The 22,504-nt window shown below is 36.8% G+C and overlaps 2 protein-coding genes across 2 annotated transcripts; one reads left to right on the top strand and one right to left on the bottom strand.

Annotated features, from left to right (window-relative positions):
* The first annotated feature begins 1,911 nt into the window (after positions 1 to 1,911).
* Positions 1,912 to 6,959, top strand: LOC114173740 (beta-glucuronosyltransferase GlcAT14A-like). Its single transcript, XM_028058322.2, has 4 exons — positions 1,912 to 2,752; positions 5,659 to 5,734; positions 5,839 to 5,954; positions 6,039 to 6,959. The coding sequence occupies exons 1-4, from the start codon at positions 2,269 to 2,271 to the stop codon at positions 6,578 to 6,580; spliced, it is 1,218 nt and encodes a 405-aa protein (XP_027914123.1). The 5' UTR covers positions 1,912 to 2,268; the 3' UTR covers positions 6,581 to 6,959.
* A 3,942-nt stretch (positions 6,960 to 10,901) lies between these two features.
* On the bottom strand, positions 10,902 to 12,059 carry LOC146888306 (uncharacterized). The gene is made up of 2 exons (XM_085670043.1): positions 11,291 to 12,059; positions 10,902 to 11,239 (listed from the first exon to the last, which is right to left on the bottom strand). The coding sequence occupies exons 1-2, from the start codon at positions 12,057 to 12,059 to the stop codon at positions 10,902 to 10,904; spliced, it is 1,107 nt and encodes a 368-aa protein (XP_085526169.1).
* Positions 12,060 to 22,504: the final 10,445 nt, after the last annotated feature.

Below are 22,504 nucleotides of genomic sequence, written 5' to 3'. Positions count from 1 at the left end.
GTCTTATGATTCAATATTATGGTTACATGGTGGATTTATACAACATAATTAGTAATTTTGAAGATGGTTGGAATGTGGTGAAATTAATGCCTATGAGATGTGATGAAATGGGATGAGATGCTTGGAGACATTAAAACTTGTCAAGTATTGATTAAGTTAGACCCATAAATAAGACTACCTACGTGCTTATTTGTGAGATGCATGCAAAGTTGAAATAGATAAAGGAAGTAGAGTATTTCAACATTTGAGAGCATGACTTAGATAAAAAAAAATTCAACTAAAGGAAAAGTCATGTAAGTAGACCATGACTTCAGTTCAAAATTACATCATTGAAGTGGTAACTCCATACATAACTTCATTTGTTTAATTTGTATTGAAGTTATACCATGTGTACACAACTTCTCTTATATAAAAATATGGTTAAATATGTTTTTGGTCTTTAAACTTTTAATGAAAATTGGAATTGGTCCCTCTTGAAAACCTAGAACTAATTTAGTCCCTTATCTTTAGAAATGTGTGGATTTAATCCTTTAAACCATTTTTTTAAGTTTATTTGACGTTTCAAATGCATTTCTCAACTAACATTGAAGGGAACATGTGTTAAATAGTGTAAACAAACTAAAATACTATAATGAAATGTGTTTGATGCGTCAAATAAACTTAATAAAATTTGGTTAAAAGAATTAAATTCATGCATTTACAGAGTTGAGGGAGTAAACTGGTTCAAGGTTTCCAAGAGAAATTAATTCTAATTTTCATTAAAAATTGAAAGACCAAAAACATATTTAACCCTACAAAAATATTACAGAAGTCATTAATGAGGAATACTACTTAATCTAATTATCATATGATTATATAATTAAAGTTGTTCATGTGAGTACAAGATCTCCAATTGACAATTTTGAGTTAAGTTATGCAAAAAAAAAAAAAAAGCTTCTATTCTTAAGTTTTTTATGTAACTTATATTTCTTAAACTCAATTTGTTTTTAATAAAGTCGTGCACACAAAATACATTCTACTTGCTAATGTAAAATTGTAAATTTTTGTCAATTCTAATAATTTTAAAATGAAATTGGGTCATATTATAAAGTTTTAAATATTGTCTATATTATATAGATTTTATAATAATCCAATCATTTTAAGTGTAATGATGCATCTCATAGGACATACAAATGCTCTAAAAACCCTTTAAGAATAAAAGTTATATACCACATTAATATATCACCTGATTGTCAAGAAAAAAAAATGTTATAATGTCTATCAAAAGTCGTGTGTTAAAATTTGTTATTAAATGTTGGTATTAATGTCTTAATAATAATAAAATAGTATTGGTATTACTTTGAGATGATATATTAACATGAGTCAAAATTAAATATGTAATTAGAACTTTATAAAAATTAAAATCACATATTCACAAAAATTATGAGAATTTTTGTATCAATAACACTAAAAGTTATTAAATTGATAAAATAAATAGAATATAATAGAAACTATAATATAATCATTCATTAGGATATGTTAAAAACATAAAAGACAAAGGTCTCCTCTAATTAAACCTTAAACATGCAAGAAAACAGTCAACAGAGAAGAGGGTAACAAGATTCTCTATGGGAGGTTAGCTTTTTTAAGTTGAAGTATGTTTTTCCTTTTTAAACTAAATTATATACTTATTTTTCTATTTCGTTTTTATAGTGTATGATTTTTTTTTTCAATAAGTGACATGTAAGCTATGAGTTTAATACTAAACTATAATATAATCACAATGCACAGTTAGTTAAGAAAAATAATGTTTTATGTGATTTTTATAAAATGTAAAGATAAATAAAGTATAATTTAGTTTAATAACAAAAACACCACTTTTAAAAATATTTAAAAGTGAAAAAACATATATCCTAACCCGATTTTGTAATAATTGTTGAGATCGAAACTGAAGGAAGAAAGAGAAGCCAAAGGAAGCAAAGATCCCTGATCTCCCCCTCCATTTCTGACCCCAACATCACATCAAATCAAACCTGAGAAAAAACCCTAATCCTCACGCCTCTTTTCATACACAGAAATCGTGAGAGAGAGAACACAACACTTGCAATTTTCTCTTTTTCATGCACATTGATGAAAGAGGCTCAAGATCCTCCCTGACCCATTAACCGCAACAATCTCAAACCCCAGAATTCGGCCACACCCACTTCCCAAAATCCTTCCTTCTGAACTCACCCATATGCTCCAACACCACACACTTCCCATTTTCACCACTACCATTGATTACTATTAATGGGTGTTGAGAAAAAATGGTTCTTCACCCTCTTCACCGCAGCATTCCTCTCCCTCTCCATTCTCATGTTCTCTTCCTTCTCTTGCTTCACCTTTCCTATGCCCTTTCCCTCTATTGTCCACCATGGTCCTCACCACCCTCCTGCTTTTGCCTACTTCATATCTGGTGGCAACAAGGACGGTGACCGGATCTTCCGGTTGCTGCTGGCAGTCTATCACCCCAGAAACCGCTACCTGCTCCACCTTGGAATGGATGCCAGGGATGAGGAGAGGAAGAGGCTGGGCGCCGCGGCTATGTCGGTGCCGGCGATTCGTGCCTTCCGGAACGTGGATGTGGTGGGGAAGGCTGACTATGTGACCTACATGGGGTCATCCAATGTGGCTGTCACTCTGAGGGCTGCTTCTGTGATGATGAAACTTGATGGGGGGTGGGACTGGTTTGTGACTTTGAGTGCGCGGGATTATCCCCTTGTCACCCAGGATGGTAATGCCAATACGGTAATTTCTGTTTTGGATCATGGGTTTGTTTGCACTGTGGAGTTGCTTATTTTGGGGGGTGAACTTTTGTGATTGTTTTTGTCTGTTAGTGGCGTGATGATTTTGATCATTGGAAAGTTTGTGTTGATGGTTTGTTGGTCTTCATATGTTTCGTTTTGGTCTTAATTTCTGAACTCATAGGTGAAAAGAAGAGATTTCTTGGTGATTGGTTGTACTTAATAAAATAATGTGTTGTAATATAACCTTGTATGAGTTGAGAGGACCTCAAGAAAGGGGAAAGAAGTTTGGAGTTGAAAATGGAGAGGTTCAACGTAGAGGGAGCACAAATAGTGAGAGGAGTGTGGAGGTAGAGGTAGTAGTATCATATGTTCAAGGCCGATTGGGGATTTGGGGTTCAAGGGTGTTTGGAGTGGAGGATATGAAATGAGCCTCTTGCTAGAGATTTGTAAAACACTTCCTTCGGTGCACCAAACGAACTCAGCTGACCAATTTAACAAAGCTGAAGTTCTTGGTGTGGTTTGATTCCTTGTACTTGGGAATGTTTTAGGTTATTTTATACTTGTGATTGCTGTTTATCTTGTTTGGTAATTCTTTTCACACTCCACAATAGTTTAATGCTTTGGATTGGCATGATTGACTAAATGCTTTGATATTTTCTATTTATGGGTAGATGAAGATATTCGTTGTGAGCTGAATGTGTTATGTGTTCCATGAACACTTGAAATTAGACCAATAGGTCCGGTGAGCTCACAAGGGAGTAAATACTGGATACTATCAAACGGGATCGTACTAGTTGAGTTATTAATAAAACTACTATAGGCATACTCAACAGTATGCATTGCTAGATAACAATCGCATATTATTCTCTCAGCAAGACAAGACAACCAATTAGATCACCTAGACCACAGTTAACAACCTTAGTTTGAGTAGCAATAAGTTGTTACCAAACAAAATAGAATTTCATGCCACACAACTTACCTTGGATTTCCAGAAATAACTCAGAAACTTCATCCTTCTTACAAGATAGAATAAGCCAATATGTGGAGACACCCAATCTGTTTGAGGAGCAACTTTCAATATATGATGTTGATACACAAACATGAACTCTGAATGCAACACAAAACAGACTTGGACACGGACCCTGGAGGCAAAACAAAACAGACACTTTGTGCTACTTTGTGCCTGTTCTATAAGCTTTAGGAGCAACCCTGCGATAGCTAAAACTAGAAGAGCTGAAAACCCACTATGGTCATTATTGCACTAACTTGTTTCTGGTGATGGATTTGCCCGGACGGATAGATGGCAAAGAAAAGAAGGGAAAGCATGAAAAGCAAAATTGGTGAAAAGGTGAAAAAACACGAAGAACAAAATCAAATTCCCATTCCTACTTTCTTTGCATACATGGGAAGATTTGTGGGGAAACTTACATATAATTGATTAGAAATGAAAATGTAATCGAATATATATATGTATGTATATATATATATATATATATATATATATATATATATGTATGTGTGTGTGTGTACATATGTATAGATATATATGTATATACATATATATATATATATGTATGTATATATATATGTATATATGTGTGTGTATATATATGTATATGTGTGTATATATATGTATGTATGAGGAATTAATCCACTTTTTTTCTTGTGCCTCCAAAGAATCTGTTGCAAAAATATTGCTAATATTGTTCTTCATTGAGCTATGAGATTTGAGCCATCACCAACTCATCTTGGTGTTTCTCGCCATTTTTCTGACCGTTCAATCACTGCAAGCATTTTTAATGGGTTTTAGGACTTTATATTGACATTCCTCTCATTTAACTCTGAAGTTAGCATCTCTCTTTCCAGGTTTCGGCTTTTGTTTCTTAGTCGATGGGACCAATGGTTGTTGATACCTTCTGTTCTGATGAAAGACATCTGGTGGATATTTGCTTCTGCACTGCAACTACCCTTGATTTATAATCTTTTGCCGCATACACCAACAATCACATCTGATCCGTACTGAAATTCAGTAGCTGAACCTTTTTTGCAGACAATCTGACTTAAGTCAGTGTCTCACTGTCGTGTTTCCTGTAGAGAAGTGTGGACCTCTTTCTTCTCCCTCCAAGTAATTTTAGCCTTCACCAGTTTCTTTAAGTAATTTGTATGCCTTTTCTTCTCCACTTCGTGGATCATCCTTTGCAACCATCACAATCTTCAGCTATAATCCTTAACCATACATAACAGAATCCCAACCTCAGCCCACTCACTCTTATGCTTACCACTGTTGCCTTGCCTTCCCAAATTTTCTCTCCTCTGAATCTGTTGGGTCCTGCGGGATTTCTTTCCTCACTTTACCATCCACTTTGCTTGTTTGGGCTCATCATTCCTGTTAATCAGGAATCGAAGAGAATATTGGCACAGAAGTTTTTGATGAAATACTGATGTCCTTCAATTGATGTCAGTGAATTCTTGCATCCCTGACCCCACATCAAGTGCTGGGGAATCTCAGATTCTCTTTAGGTTTGACTTCAGGTTGTGATTACCTACTTGTTTGGCAAGTGCTGCACTCTATTCTTTACTGGCTATACTTTTTATCTGGCCTGGCATAACCCTGTTCATAAACAAACTTTGATATACAGCTGATGTAAGAACATGTATTGTTTTTGTTTGTATATTATTTTTCCAGATCAAGAACATTTACTGTCATTATTTAATTTCATCTTACAGGTGAAATGCTGTATATGACTTCAATATTCTGAACTTTATTCACTGAAAAATGCTGTGCTATTCTTCTTTTTAAGCACAACTCATTGATGATATTCTCAGTTATCAATATATCTTTCTTTCTGCAGAATTTCCAACTTTCTAATCCATACTCTTTTGTCTGTATCAGATCTGGCCCATGTTTTCTCTTCTGTTCAGAGGAACCTCAACTTCATTGATCACACGAGTGACCTTGGATGGAAAGAGTAATGAAAACTACTGATAATTTTAGTTTCTTCATTGTGATACTGTGGTAATTCTACATTTTAAGCACTGGGTCATATATTTTTGTATTTTTTGACCCATGCAGAAAAGACAGATTCCAGCCTATTGTAGTTGACCCAGGAATATATTTAGCTAGGAGAAGTCAAATTTTTCAAGCTACACAGAAGCGGGATACACCTGATGCATTCAACCTTTTCACAGGCAAATTTTCTTTCATACAATGTCTGCGCAACTCAATCTATGGGCTTTGACAAATGAATGTTGAATGCTTTTCTTTCCTAGCAGGTTCCCCATGGGTCATCTTGAGCCGATCCTTCTTGGAGTTTTGCATCTTTGGCTGGGATAATTTACCTCGAACACTCCTGATGTATTTTACAAACGTCAAGTTATCCCAAGAAGGTTATTTTCACTCAGTCATTTGCAATGCACCGGAATTCAAGAACACAACAGTAAATGCTGACTTACGATATATGATCTGGGACAATCCTCCAAAGATGGATCCACTCTTCCTTAATGTATCTGTTTATGACCAGATGGCAGAAAGTGGTGCTGCTTTTGCTAGACAGTTTGAAGCAGGTGATCCAGTTTTGGACATGATTGATAGAAAGATACTTAAGCGTGGGCGTAATCATGCTGTGCCAGGTGCGTGGTGCTCAGGCCGGAGGAGCTGGTGGCTGGATCCATGCTCACAATGGGGTGAGGATGTCAATATTCTGAAGCCAGGTCCCCAGGCTAAGAAGCTCGAGGGTTCTGTTTCGAACCTTCTTGATGACTGGAGCTCACACACGAATCAGTGTCTTACTGCAAGTGAAGAGACACAAGACTAGAAAGATCTTTGGAATGGCGTGCATTGTTGTTGTGCACCTCGATTCATTGACCAGTTGAAGCTGCTATTAATTTGAGGCACATTCTTTGGTCACCAATGCAATTCAATTTTTGGGGAGGGGGTTGATGAGGCTCTCGTGGCTCTTATTGGGAGTCTAGTACAGTCTTAGAGCGGGGAAGGGTATGCTAGAGATTTGGGGTCTTGATATTTCCAGTGGATCCTCTGATGTCTTCAACCCATTTGATCAATTAGGAGAGCTTGCAGCCCCTGCTTCCATATTATCTTATTATATGTACTGTATGTTTCTTTCACCCTCTTAGGGATTTTAGACTTTTAGAACAGAATGTTCATTCTTTACAAGATATGCTTGTCATTTTCCACGCTCTCACTCTTTTCCCTTGCACCACTTGATATTTTGGATACATTTGTTTTGGACCACTGATACTATAAAGGACATATCTTTTTGAAGGGAGAAACACAGAATCTGCAGACAGGTCACCTCAAAATATTGAAAGTCCAGTAAATTTGCATTGAACTGTTGCTATTATGTTGAATCTTCATTTCTAGCTCTTGCTCAAATTTCAAAATTTGTGACATTTAAGATCGTACAGAAAGCCTACCTGTTTCCTCCATTTTTGTCCATGTTCTTTAATTCCAGATGTAAGGGAATGTCTATTACTCTCACGTGTTTATTACTCACCCAAACCCAAATAAATAACTTGCAGTGTTTCGATACCATTTGATACCAGATGTTTAGACATGATTATATTTACGTGATAATCAATATTGAATATAGGGAAAATAGGGATTGATATTAATCTCTCTTGTATAAAAAATACATATAGGGGCTGTATTTATAATAAAGATCATATGGACTAAGTCCAAAATACATGTGAAGAATAATAACAATAGAAATAGAAAATAGGGATTGATATTAATCTCTCTTGTATAAAAAATACATATAGGGGCTGTATTTATAATAAAGATCATATGGACTAAGTCCAAAATACATGTGAAGAATAATAACAATAGAAATAGAAAATAAGATATTAAAGATATCTTAACACTCTCTCAAATTATTGCATATGTATCAAGCTTGTTACAAATATAACTAATTCTGGTCCCCGTAAAGATTTAGTGAAAATATTTGTTAACTGATTACTTGAGTTAACAAACTTGAGTTAACAAACTCAATCTTGATGTCTCCAGACATAATCTTTTCTCGAATGAAATGACAATCAATCTCAATGTGTTTAGTCCTCTTATGAAAGACAGGATTATAACTGATATGAAGAGTAGCTTGATTGTCAATGTCATTTGATTAATGTCTCTAAACTATAATTCTTTGAGCAACTGCTTAAGCCAAATAAGATCATAAGTGGTTGAAGCCATGACTCTATATTCTGCTTCTGCACTAGACCTTGCTACAACACTTTGTTTCTTGCAAGAGATTAAGTTACCTTCAATAGAGACACACAATATCTGGATGTAGATCTCCTATCACAAGGAGATCTTACCCAATCAGCATTTGAATAACAAACAACTTTTGTTTAGTTATTAGAACCATATATATATATATATATATATATATATATATATAGATATAGAGATATAGAGATACATCTATATATCTATATTACTCACCCAAACCCAAATAAATAACTTGCAGTCCAAATGTTTAGACGTGATTATGTTTACGTGATAATTAGTATTGAATATAGGAAAAATAGGGATTAAAATTAATTTCTTTTGTATAAAAAAAATACATATAGGGTCTGTAGTTATAATAAAGATCATATGAGTTAAGCCCAAAATACATATGAAGAATAATAACAATAAAAACATAAAATAAAATATTAAAAATATCTTAACAATCAGAAATTAAGGAGATCCTACACCCGTAAGACCTCAACTGATGTGGAACCATGCAATATATTGTTGTCAAAGGCTTTAATATGTGACTCTAAAAATTGATAGAATGATGAAACATGTCAATTGAAACATTGTGAGATCGATGCATGCCACTGTTTGTGATTGTGGATTGAATTTGTGTATGGTCAATCAAACAAAATTTGGAATGTGGTATATGGATAAGCCAATACTAGCTAGAGAAGTGTGTGTTTTTCCATTGTTAACCGAGTAATCTACGAAGTATATGTAGATGATCCAATTTAAGATGGAGCACTTAAACTCTTCAAGGCGCCACTAGATTGATACATAACACAATCTGTTTCAATTTCTTTTGATGAAATACGTACAAACTTATTTTATCTAGGCTCAAGGCTCCCCGTAAAGCAGGTTCATGTAATCAATGAAATTTCATTTCCATCTATGCAGAGCCCAATTCAGTCACTCTATGATCATTCTATAAATAAACTACATCGTCTCAAACCAGTTTGTAACTAATCATATATAACTACAAACAACAAAGTCGCATTGCCTCTTATGCAGATTTAACTTTTGAAGATATTAATTAAAGTACTCAATTTGTACTATATAACAGAAGCTCCATTTCATGAAGTTCATTTCTGCAGCAAGAGAAGAACAATCAATTCTTGCAAGTTTCCTTTCATAAAATATCAAATGCACCAGTATTTTTCTTCTTCAAAATAATTCACCTAAAACTCAGTCGATTTTGCAAGCAAGCTAAAAAAAAGAATGCGTGTCCCCTTGTGCCTTTGTTCACTATACCATGTAGTTAGTTCCTGAATCTATATCATTATGTAATAACATCACCTTCTGATAATTCTTTAACTAAAAGTATACATTCTCTAAAACCAGGTTTTTTTTTCCCTTCTAGGCAATTGACTTTGGCTTATTACGGAAGTAGGCAGGTTTTCAAAAAATTACAGAAGTAGGCAAAACGTTTTGGGGGTGCACATTTTCGTATGAAGAAATCGTGTAGTCCCCATACGTTGTTTGATTAGAATATGTCAACAAGCGAAATCGTGTGGGGGGTGAACGATCTTCAAAGGAAATCGTTGGGGGGCTGCACGTTTTTAGATGAAATCGTACGGGGGGGATACGTTTTTCATTAAGTAATCGATTACCGTATGTTGTAATCGATTACTGCATGCGTTGCTGTTTTCTGGGTGTAATATAATCGATTATAGACGAAGTGTAATCGATTACATGGTTAATGCATTTTGTTCGAGTGAATTGTAATTGATTACAAAGGTATTGTAATCGATTACAGTCCATATTTAAAAAAAAAGGTGATTAAATTAGAATTGGATACAGAGGCGAGCATAATAATTTGTTCTGATTATATACAGTTTTTTGGTCCATCAAAGAATAAAGTATTTCAACTTGTAGTTGATGAAGGCATAAGAAATATTAATGTTCATAGAAAATTGTCTTAGTTTTGACATTGTAGAAAGAAGAAAAAAACATTGAAAATTAAATTAATTGAAATAAAAAATGTACAAATTATTGGCGAAATGGACATTGTCCCCTATGATGACCCTCAGTGCGACAATAAGAGCATTTTTTTGGCTTATCCGTAACGGGTTGATCCATTTCGTTATGGATCCTAGTCGTTGTAGGTCATCCCGAAGCCTTGCGCCTAGTTTGGGGGTCTGGTGTGAAATTAGGACCTGTATATGTTGACCAATAGTCCTCATTTTGCAGGGGGTGAAATTGGACTTGATAAGCCTTATTTATGTTATCAAGGGTGTAAACTGGATCGATAAAATTTGAAAGTGGCATATGACCAAAAGAACAAACAGCTATGACGTGATGACAGGGTAATCGACTAGCTTGGAAGTGACCACAATCACACCACCAATCGTTTAATTTGACAGTGAATGAGATTGGTTTTGGCCGATAGTGATGGGGGCTCAATATCTCTTGCACCTCGAATTCTGAATTATCTCAATCGTAGCGTTGAACATGACATTATGCAGATTTTTGTTGATTTTGTTAGAGCAAGGCTGTGACATCTTCTGGATATTGATGGCCAGCTCTTAACATAGAGTCTGCCTTTACGCCGCGTTCAACAAACCAAGCATTTATGTTTTGAAATGTAATTTTCAATAGTGCACAGATAGGTAATGAGCGAGCCCCCTTAAGCACAGAGTTCATGCACTCCGCCAAGTTTGTTGTCATGTGCGTGTATCTGCGCCCCCCATCATAAGCCTGAGACCACTTATGTAAGGGGATTTTATCAATCCAAGCTACTGCTTATGGGAATTGGGACCTCATAGCTGAAAGTTTTGCTTGCACGGTAGGTTGTTTGACTTCATAAGCTATGAAAAAGAAATATAAAATGAAATGAAAAAATATTATGTATAGGAAATATTTTGTGCATCTGGAATTTAAAGTCAGGAAAACGTCGTACCCAAGTTAATGAATTGTTTCTTGAGATCGGCATTTTTGAAGCGGTTGTTGAAGTTGGAACCCAGATGAAGTATGCAGTAGACAGAGTGAAGATTGTCTGATTCCCAGTCAACTTCTTCCGATCGTAGGGCTGACAAAATTCCCTTGCCTCTATCAGTAATTAGGCAGAGATTTGGCTGAGGAGTTACATGCTCTCGTAGTAGTTGAAAAAACCAAATCAATGCCTCATTTGTCTCACCTTCTACTATTGCAAATGCCAAAGGAAATATGTTTCTATTTCCATCCTGAGCAATTGCAGTTAGCAAGGTGGCATGATATCTGCCTGTTAAAAAGGTTCAATCCACTTGAACAACAGGTTTACAATACTTAAAACCTTCAATGCATGGTCCAAATGCCCAGAAGCAACGTTCCATAATGTATGTGGAACTTCCATCCTCAGCATCAATATTAACTAGAGGACCGAAAAGTTGAAAAATTGTCCCAGGATTGGTTTGTTGGGCAGCTAGTAACCATCTGGGAACTTCATTATAAGATTGGTCCCAATCACCATACTCCATTGTAATTGCTTTCTCCTTCGCAATCCATGCTCTTCTATATGTGACTGTGTATCCGTAACGACTTTTGATGTCAGCGACCAAGCTTTTGATGCGAATGCTTGGATTTGTGCGGACCAAATGAAAAACAATGGAAGCAATTTGGGTCGAATCCAGATTGCAGTGATCTTGTGACATTAATGTAGAGAAACAAGTATGTGTACCATCAATGGACTTGATTTCCCAATGATGTCGGATTTTACTATAACTAGCCCTCAGACGCCATTGACATCCATTGTTGTAATGGATGCATCGTGCAACATAAAGATGCGGTTTTGATTCTACCACATTGAAGCTGTATCCATTAGTGATGTGATAATGTTTGATGGCAGACACCGTTGCCTCTTTAGAATCGAATTGCATGCGTTCTTGTAGTTCGACTTCCCCATAGGGATTGTAATCCATAGGAGGAATCGGAACAATTTTTTGATCGTTTGCATTGTCTTCATAAAAATCATCGGAAGTAAACTCTTCGACAATGTCTGGAATGACAGGTTCGTCATCGATTGGATTAGACGAAGAAGATCCTTCATAATTCCACGAACTCATTATGAACAGGTTGGTATGGAAGTATATACCCGGATATTTCAGATCGAAAAATAGATCAGGATATTTGAGATGTGAAGCTTGGTATGCAGAGAAGTTTTGATAGGAGAAGCAATGGTAGTGTGGTAGAATATATAAGCGTTTTAGTCAATAGAATCAAATAGAGTGGGTTGGAGTGCAAAAGGAGTGGGTTGGGGGTGCAAAAAGAAAAAAAAATCTTTTTTTAGAAAACGTGCACTCCCCACACGTTTTCATAGAGAAGTCGTGTACCCTCCACACGTTTTCTAATAAAAAACGTGCACCCCCCCACACGTTTTCTATTCAGAAAACGTGCCCCGCCTTACACTTTCATTTGAAAAACGTGCACCCCCATGACGTTTTCTTCTTACACCTTTTTTGATTCTCCGATTCGGCGTGATTCCTAGACTGCTGCACCTGCCATGATACTATTACAACTTCACACTTCTGCACTCACAATAAATCACGCTTCTGCACATTACTATTCAAAATAATGCATCCTTTTTTGTTGTGCATGATACTATTCACAATAATGGTTTGATTGGAAATGTTTCTGCCACCTGCAACTTTGAAAAATAGTATGAGATTCTCTGAAAAAGTTATTATTATTGAAGAGAAGGTTTGTGTGGTGAATAGAAGAAGCCATGTGGTGGTGTGCATGGAGGTGTAGGAAAATAGGCTCCTATTTTTGAGACAAGTGCTTTGCTACGTGAGAGAGAGAAATATGAAAAGTGAGGCATGTGAGTAAATAGTGTGGTGAGGTAGTTTAAATACCCATAGCAGGTGCAAGATTCACATCATAGAATACTTCATTGCCTTGCCATTGTAGTTGGATTTGCAGCCTATCAAAATTAATTTGTCCTCCGTCAATCTAACAGGTTCGGTCAATTTTATGATAATTTTTGTTTGTTTGTTTTGTTAGTGATTAACTTGAAATGATATTCTGTTAATATTTTCATATACTTTTACGTAGTTTATTATGGCTCAAAACAACAACCTGCCAGCAAACTTATCCGTGTTGCGTCATCAAGACGATCACATCACCAACCAGATTTGGGAAGGAAACGAGAGGGTCCTCCGGCCACGACGCCATTCTATCTGGATTTTAAAACATACAGATCTTATTGACCCTAGGGTCAGAATGTTAATTGATGCAGCTGGTTTTGGTCACGTTTTAAAAGTGAGTAATATGGAGATTAACCACCTCATGGTAACAGCATTATGTGAAAGGTGGAGGACTGAAACTCACACCTTCCACATGCCACTCGGAGAAACAACTGTTACCCTGGAAGATGTTTCACTACAACTGGGGGTGCCAATTGATGGTGAACCCGTCACTGGTGGAAGTTCTAGAAACCTGCTACAATTGTGTCAAGATTTATTGGGGGATATTCCACCCGAAAATATGATTACAGGGAACCGAATAAAGCTATCATGGCTAAATAGCAGATTCCGAGAATTACCGGATGACGCAACACTGGCTACCGTTGGACAGTATGCACGAGCACACATCCTCATATTGATTGGCAGCATGTTGATGTCGGATACATCAGCCAGTCTCGTGCATTTTATGTTCTTGTTAACAGATTTGGAGCATATTTCAAATTTTATTTGGGGTTCCGCAGTATTGGCATGCCTCTATCGTGCACTGGATCACAACACAAAATTCCATCAAGACAACATTGGTGGATGCATGTTATTGCTGCAGTGTTGGGCATGGGAGAGATTTACATGCATCTCTCCAGAAATACAACCAGTCACGGAGGACGAGATTGTGGCTGGGCTTGCGTTCCCCTTAAGTGTGAGGTGGTGTCGGCAAACACGTTATGTGTTCCTTGACCAAACTACTGTGGTGGGCTTCCGAAAAAAATTTGATCAAATTCAACCAAAGCAGGTTCATTATCACCAATGCTCTACTATTTTGTTTCTTGAAATTCCCTTCATTTTTTTTTAAATTATTAACATTAATTTTTGCAGTTTTTATGGACACCATATCGACAACCACATGTTAGTCGCATGATAATCATAAATGTTTCTCCAATTAGTCGGGCATTGGTTCCTCTTATATGTTTTGCGACGGTTGAATTTCACCAAGTTGACCAGGTAGTCAGACAGTTTGGTTGGCGACAAAACATCCCATCCGACTCAATGAACCTGATGAGGTTCACCGAATTGATCTCCGAGGAAGGGGGGAAATTAATTGGAGGCAATATCACCATCGCTTTATCATGCTATGGAATAATCGCCATAATTCCATTGTTCAGGGCGAACCTTTCACCAAAAGTGGCCATCTGCGTGATAACTCGCCCTACATGCAATGGTACATAAATCATACCATCTGGTATATCACGACTATTGCGCAATCATCCGATGATGAAGTGAGAATCATTTTTTCATTCACTGCATGTTAATTAAAGTTTCGATTATAACTGATTTTAAATAATATAATTTAATTTGTTATTTTGTTCTAGTATGACATGCCGGAGCAATATCAGAATCCGCCTTCACATCAGCAGTTTCGTCCGAATACACCCTTTTCCGGCCTCCTTCAGTCACAAAATCTAACTGCTGGTTTTGAGAATTGGGATCACAGAATGCATCCTCCATCGTCATCTCAACAGGTCCCGACTTCATATGGTTTTTTCCAGCGCCTTCAAACTTTGGATCAGGTCCAGCGCAATATTATGGTGGTTCATCCGGCCCACATATTTCCAGCTATGGGGGTGTTCCATCACAAATGTTTGGGACATCATCACTAACTCCACCATCTGCATACCGAGGCACCTCATCTTCACAACCATACTACAGACCTGAAATTTCATTTAATGTTTCAGAAGGAGGTTCTGAATCTGTGGAAGTGGAAGATACTGATGACGAAAGTGAGTCACCCCCTCCTCCCCCACAACCTGCGAGACGACCTCGACGACCGACACGAAGGCCACCATGCGGCACAGGCAGCCACGTTGAATAATGTTGTTGTGAAATAAAGTTATCACATTATGGGAGAATATTGTACTATGTATGGGTACTATTTGAATATGACAATTGCATATGTACGTAATGAATTCAACCTTTATCATTTTTTCTTTCTTGATTCACTCAATAATTGTGCAACTACTATGCTTATAGAAACCACATCCCCACACTACATCAAATGCAAACTTTCAAGTTTCCAACACATCAATTGCTTGGCATCTCCTTCCTCCTTTTCTTTCTTAATTGAAAACCGTAAGATGGAACAATTTTCCCCTGAAATTTTTGGCATCACAGAGTCGCAGGATTTCACCAATTCTTACATAGTTGCCTTATACACAAACGGTGAAATGAAACTCTGTGAGGATGGGGTGAAGTTCATATGTCTGACTCCGCAGATTGTTCGCATTCCATATAACTGCACATACAACATGCTGAACCAAAGAGTTTGTGCAACCATTCCAAGCCAGGCACACACAACCATTAACAACCTATACTTCAGACGACCCACCATGACTTCTGAAGGAAATATTGTGTATGACGCATTTGAAATAAAGATAGATGAACATGTTTTTCAAATGTTGGAATGTAAGTCTTCTTTCCCTTTCAACACCATGATTGAATTGTATGTGACCTTCACAAGATCACCTGAAGAAATCCTTTCTCTTTTAACTACAAACACCCCATCATCATCATCCTCAAACTCTCTCCCAACTTCACCAACTATTCTTTATTATGGTGGACCTTTAAGGGGTGCTGGTATCATAGAGAGTCGATCTGGTTTTGGTCTTGAGTTTCGTTCCGATGCCACGAAAACCTTCTCCATCAGACATGATTGCACCTACAATGAATTATTACAAACCGTAACTCAATTAGTCGAGTGTGGTGATCGTAGAGTTGTCAAACAAATTGACTATCGTCGCCCTTCAACAATACGCAACAGACGACTATTTCATGACACCGCAGAAATCAAATGTGACTTTGATGTTTCACAAATGATCAGTCGTTGGAAACACGTACAAAGTCTAGACCAATCTGTCAAAAAACTGCGCATCTCTTCCTATATCGAGCATTTCATCCAAACTAGAGACATCAGACCACCAACACCTTCCGAAGAATACCAAGATATCAATTCTGGATGGTTTGTGGATCACCGGGGAAGAAGAAGATACAGATGGTTGCCGTAAATCGTTTTCTTTTTTTTCTTTGCTTTCCATTTGAAGTTATGTGCAACTTATTTATCATTTTATTTTTCTTTAATTAATGGAATATGTTAAACTTTTTTATTAATGGAGTACAAATGCTAAAAAAAAAATGTTATGCTGTAATCCATCACCACAAATAATTTTCAGCAACAATGCGTGCGGTAATCGATTACCATGAACAAAATTTGGACATATGATACGAGCGTAATCGATTACACAAGTCCAAATTTGTAAAATGTAATCGATTACCGAAGCCTGTAATCGATTACTGAAGTAACACGAGAACCTGGAACATAAATCCTACCTTCGTAATCGATTACAACACACCTTTAATCGATTAGCAGGAGAATTTGCAAAATTATTTCTAGATTGGTAATCGATTACATAAACTCTGTAATCGATTACAACTCTAACAGGAGCTACTGGAACTTAATTTTTTCCTTCGTAATCGATTACCGAAACCTTGTAATCGATTACACCACTATCAGGAGGCCTTGGAATGTTATTTTTAACGTCGTAATCGATTACACAAACCCTGTAATCGATTACGCGTCGTCTTCCACTATAAAAACAACATTTTCTCTCTCCGTCGCTGCATCCCAAAAACCCAACCCGCGGCCCCTTTCTCTCCTCCGTGATTTCATCATTGTGCCTTCATTTCTTAACCAAAACACCTCCCGTTTGTTGCAATCTTTCTCATTTTCAATTCTCTACAAAACCCACCGATTAAAATCTTCAGAAACACCCTAAAATGGCTGAATCATCAAGGAAATGCAAGACTCAAGTCGGTGCTCGCCAACGTCGTGGTGCCGCCATCAACGAACCTGAAGAAATAATTGCACCTTCACAACCACAGAGGCTGTTCTCTTCCGTAGCACAATATGAGAGGTATACTTCAAAATTTTCTGCCAAAGATATTCTTGAACCCAGATATCCTGATGATTTTATTGTTGAGCAAAACTTTGAGTGCTATGATATACTCCACAACTTGGGATTATTACCTTTTTTGACTAATCGTCAATGTTATTATCCGGAGTTAGTTAGAGTATTTTATTCCAACTTACAAATTACTGATGAAGGGGTTATTCTTAGTGAAGTTAAGCATGTGAAAATTAGGATGGATATATATATGTTTTATTGTATAACTCAATTGGGCACTCAAGGGGTCTGTTTTGAGGGAAACATGGTTGAAGAATGGAGAGATGATTATTCGAGCCACAATGCAAAAATGATGATTTGTCGTGACAATGTAAATATTGGAGGAAGAATACTGGCAGGGCAAATGAAAGTGGAAACACGTATCCTGCACTACATCTTATGTCGATGTCTGGTGCCCCGATCAACTAACCTTGCCCAAGCTACTGAAGAAGACATTATCTTAATGTGGGCAATGCTGACCGGAAGGCAGCATAACTAGGGTCATCTGATTAGATATCGCATGAAAAAGGCATTAAGAGACCATGCCCCTTTACCATATGCTAATCATATTACTGACATTTTGATTAAGTTTAATGTTCCTCTAGAAGATGAACCATTTGAGGAGATTAATTGGAGAACAGGTCCAATTGGTGCTGAAGTGATTCATTCCTTTGGTTTTGTAAAAAACCAAAATGGTGAATGGATTCATAAACGTGATATGCAGGATGCACCTATTCATGATGACCGCACACCATCTCCACCGCCTCAGCCTACCCAGGATGCATCTGCTGCTATGCTTAATGATATTATCCACGAAATCCGCGATCTCCGGGCTTTTGTTGGTTCAAGATTTGACAGTATAGATGCTCGGGTTGGTCAACTTGAGGAAGACATGGCTTATGTGCGGTGCCAATTTCCTCCATCTTAGATGCATTTTCATGTTTATTTCATTCAAAAACTTTGTATTTCTTTAATGCACTTTGACATTGATATTATTATGTTAGTACTTTAATTGATTGTAATCTTTTTTTTTCACTAATACCACTGTTTTTAGTTTCATATTCAACTATATTATACATCATTGCTTTCCTATCCAATGAAATGTTTGTTAACGTTTTTTTTTTCAAAAAATTACACATGTAATCGATTACAGTTCGTGCGTAATCGATTACACAATACCCAGAAAACTGCAACACATTCAGTAATCGATTACACCATATGGTAATCGATTACGGCTTCAAAGACGTTACCCCCCTGCACGATTACAGCATGCAGTAATCGATTACGGAACCAAAAACGTTCACTTCCCACACGATTTCGCCCTTTGACCCGGTTGACCACAAAAATGTATGGGGGCTACACGATTTCTTCATACAAAAATGTGCACCCCCAGAACCTTTTGCCTACTTCTATAATTTTTTAAAAACCTGCCTAATTCCGTAATAAACCAAAGTCATTTGCCTAGAATGGAAAAAAAAACCCTAAAACCATTCGGAAGCTAACCTTAACTATAGACAACAAAATTGCATTTGGCTCATATTCAAATACAACTTTAGAGATTAACAACAATATGCTCTCTATAGTAGCAAGCACAATGAACATGTAAAATTTTCACTGCCATATTGTGACAGAAGCCCGTTCAATTCAATTCATGTATAAGTTCCATTTCATGCAGCGCCAGTATACTTTTTTTTTTTCTCCAAATAAACTCACCAAACCAATGTTGTGTCAGCTAGAAAACACGTATAGTAAAAGAAAGAAAAGAAGAAAACAAAACAAAGAAAAATTCAAGACCGAATTATCTAGAGTGTCAGGAACAAACAGCACAAAATACACAGCTAATAAAAAGCATAGAAAAGGTAATGCCATGCAGAATTTCCCTCACCGTGGCGGTTGTCATCATCAAACTCGGGAGAATGAAACACACTTCATCTTCATCGTAATCTTGCAAATCCGTAACCCGATACATATCATGCTTGGCATGGTGATGTCGTTTCCCATTGTGACCCGAAAGAACGTGCGGAACGCCATGGACGACGAGGCAGTCACCGCGCAACATGTCGGGAAAAACCACCTCCACACCATTGAGCAACAAAGTGTGAGTCTTGGACATGGTGACATTGAGAGCAAACCCTTTCTCGTAGGTCCCGACCAAGGTTCCGTCCCTGATCTCTGCAAGTTGGGGCCAGATGGTGGGAGGTTTTGGTTTTGGACGGGGGTGTGGGGGTGTGAGGTGGAAGCGAGTGTCGAAGAAGTTGGTGGTGGGGAAGATGGTGAGTTTGGGGTGATGAAAGACGGGGGAGGGGTTGAGGTTGAGGTTGCTGATGGAGATGGTGGTGGTGGTGATGGTGAGGGAGTGGTTGGGGAGGAGTGTGGGGATGCTGGCGCCGAGGGCGAGGGAGGTGAGGCTGTGGAGGGAGAAGGCGTGGGGGAGGAGGTGGCAGCAGAGGAGGGAGAGAGAAAGGTGGTGAGGGAGGCTTTCGAAGGCGGTGTCGGTGGGGGCAAAGATGGTGAGGGAGTGGTGTGGTTGGAGGGTTTGATAGGCTAGTTCCAGGTGCAGGGCCATGCATTGGAAGCCCGAGGAGGAAAGGATCTCCACGGCGTCGAGGAGGGTGGTGGAGGCGGCGGAGGAGAAAGGGAGGAGAATGACGAGGAGGAGAGAGAGGGTGAGGAGGGAGATGGTGGTAGAAGCCATAGCTCCTTACGGAAGGAATTGTGAGCCAAGAAAGGAAAGGACGGCAGGGTTAGTTATATTTTTGGCGGGAAATGTCGTTAGTTATGTAAGATATTGGGATTTAGTTGGAACTGTTTTTTTTTTTTTTCATCAAACCTTGGACTAAGTAGGTGTAAGATTGGGCTCGTTTTCTTCATATGGCCCAACTTATATTTTGCAGCTTACCACAAGTTTTAAAAATTCCTAGTGTCCTTTTCGGCTGCTCCTTCCTCTGTCACTACAAATTTCTTCATGCACATAAATAAAAATGACTTTCAAAATCTAAAAATATTTTGGGGTGGGTAACATGAAAGTTAAAAATATTTCTGGATTATGTATTTGAGAAGTATTTCTTTTATAAAATTCAAAAGCTAAAAATGACTTTCAAATTATTTAATCCAAAAATTAAATGACTTTCGTACCGTACAATTTAAAAGTTATATTTTCTCAATCCTTTTTACTTTCTAAAAGTCAATTTTGACTTTCAGATTCAACATTCCGGAAGTCACTTTTAGCTTTAGATTACAAAATTTGAAAGTAAAAAAACTTTTAAATTACACAATCTAAGTTGCACAATCAAAATAAGTTTTTTATTGTTATTATTATTTTTATATAGGGGTGAGGTTTTATATAAGGGGTGAAGGAAGAAATTAGAATCCTTTTCTCTCTTATAACAAATAACCCTTCATTGGTGGTCCTTGGCTACGGTGATGGTTTTGACTCTTAGGTGATTGACAATATGTGAGAACATAGAAATAGTATTTTAAGAGTGATAGTGTTTTAAAATAAGGAGATCTTATTATTTTAATAATAAGACGTTTAACTATAAATAGAAATTTCATGAACAAATCTCATTACTTATAAACATTTCATCTCTCTAGAAATCTCTTTCCTTATTTGATCTTGAGATAATTCTTTTGAAGATTGGAGACCGCCTGTGTGATCCTTGTGGCGAGATATTCAAGTTCATTCAATCAATTTCTCCAATTAAGTAGGTTGATTTTCAATTTTTCCTTTGCATAGGTTTGATAATCTATGCATGCGTACGTCTCTCTTTGAGATTGAAATGTTGCTTTAGTCTTTTATTTAGTTTTCTGTTGATCAAAGATCATAAGAACATGATCTGATCATCCTTGTGGTATTTCTAATTGTGTATACAAAGTACCTTGTGGCTTAGGGAAGATTTCAGTGTTGTTATAGTCAATTGAGTTTTTCTTCAAGTAAGGGAAGCTTGTCTATGTGAGTGAGTTTGATAGATATTGATATTGACATGTTTGTGATTGATTTAGTTTAGTAATTTTCATTAATTGTACGAATGATTTTGGTATGTGAGCTATTTAATGAATATTGTATGATTGGATGATTAATTGTGAGGAAATTGGGAAAATGTAGTATTTCAGTCATTGGTAAAATTGGTAACAACTCCTATGATTTAAAGACTCTTTTAAACAAATACCTAAGAGAGGAGTACCACTATGAGTTATGAAACAGGTTATGATTTCCCAAAAATCTTAAATTGAGATTGTTGATATCTGATGCAACGTTGAGCCTCACCATGGCAACACTGAGCATTGGCTTTTAAGAGTTGATCAACGTTGAGCCTCACCATGGTAACGTTGAGCGTTGGCTTTTACAGGCTGATTGGCGTTGCGCTGGAGACCTTTATAGGTCTGGGATTATTTTAGTTCCCTGAAACTAAGCGTTGTATGCTGGCGTCGAGTGCTCATTTTTACGAGGCAAATGATGCTGAATGTTAGATGCCCTACTTTACCTGTTTTGCATTGTTTGACTATTTTTGGGTGTTTTGCAGTTGATCTTAAGCAGGTTTAAGGTTTTCATAGTGATGAATTGAATGAAGTATTGTGGTTTAAATTACGATGAATTGAATGGAATCTATTGTGGTGAACATGAATAATGAAGTTTGAAGGATTTCAAGGAAAATTCTTAGTGTTGATATTATTAATGTATGCCTTGATATAGGAGAGGTGTGGAAAGAGGTATCGTGAACTCTAATATCATTCACACTCAAAAAAAGTAGAATGAGTTATGTGGTGAAAGTAGCAAGAGATTCTAGCCTTGGATTTGTTTCTTAGTCCTTGGCGTTAAGGGGATTAACCTTGTGTGGTTGGTAATGACCCCTTGTATCTTTGCACTTTGCAAAATCTTGAAACCATCACAGGTGCATACATTTAGTGGACCCTATATCATCGACATGTATTCGGATAATTGAGTTTAGTGTCAACTGCTATGTTTCGATAGACATGTATTGTATTAACTTTAATACTAAAGTGATATGACTCATGTCTTCATATATATATATATATATATATATATATATATATATATATATATATATATATATATATATATATATATATATATATGGCTTCTTTTATATGCTAGCTTACTCTATGGTTTTCTTTGTTGTTTGGTGTTCTTTTGTTTTCTTTTGTAATGATTGTATGAGTAAAGGAGAACACAAGTGAGGATGCTCCTCTGATGGAAAATAGTGAGGCTACTAATTAGAGTTGGTTTATGTGAAAATGTTTAGGAATAATTTATTTTTGAAAAACTCTTAGATGTTTCTGATCTAGTTATATATATATATATATATATATATA

Source organism: Vigna unguiculata, chromosome 2 (assembly GCF_037176805.1).
Source record: "Vigna unguiculata cultivar grain cowpea cultivar isolate G323 ecotype 2 chromosome 2, ASM3717680v1, whole genome shotgun sequence".
Taxonomy (NCBI): Eukaryota; Viridiplantae; Streptophyta; class Magnoliopsida; order Fabales; family Fabaceae; genus Vigna; species Vigna unguiculata.
This window is presented reverse-complemented; position numbering and strand designations above follow the sequence as displayed.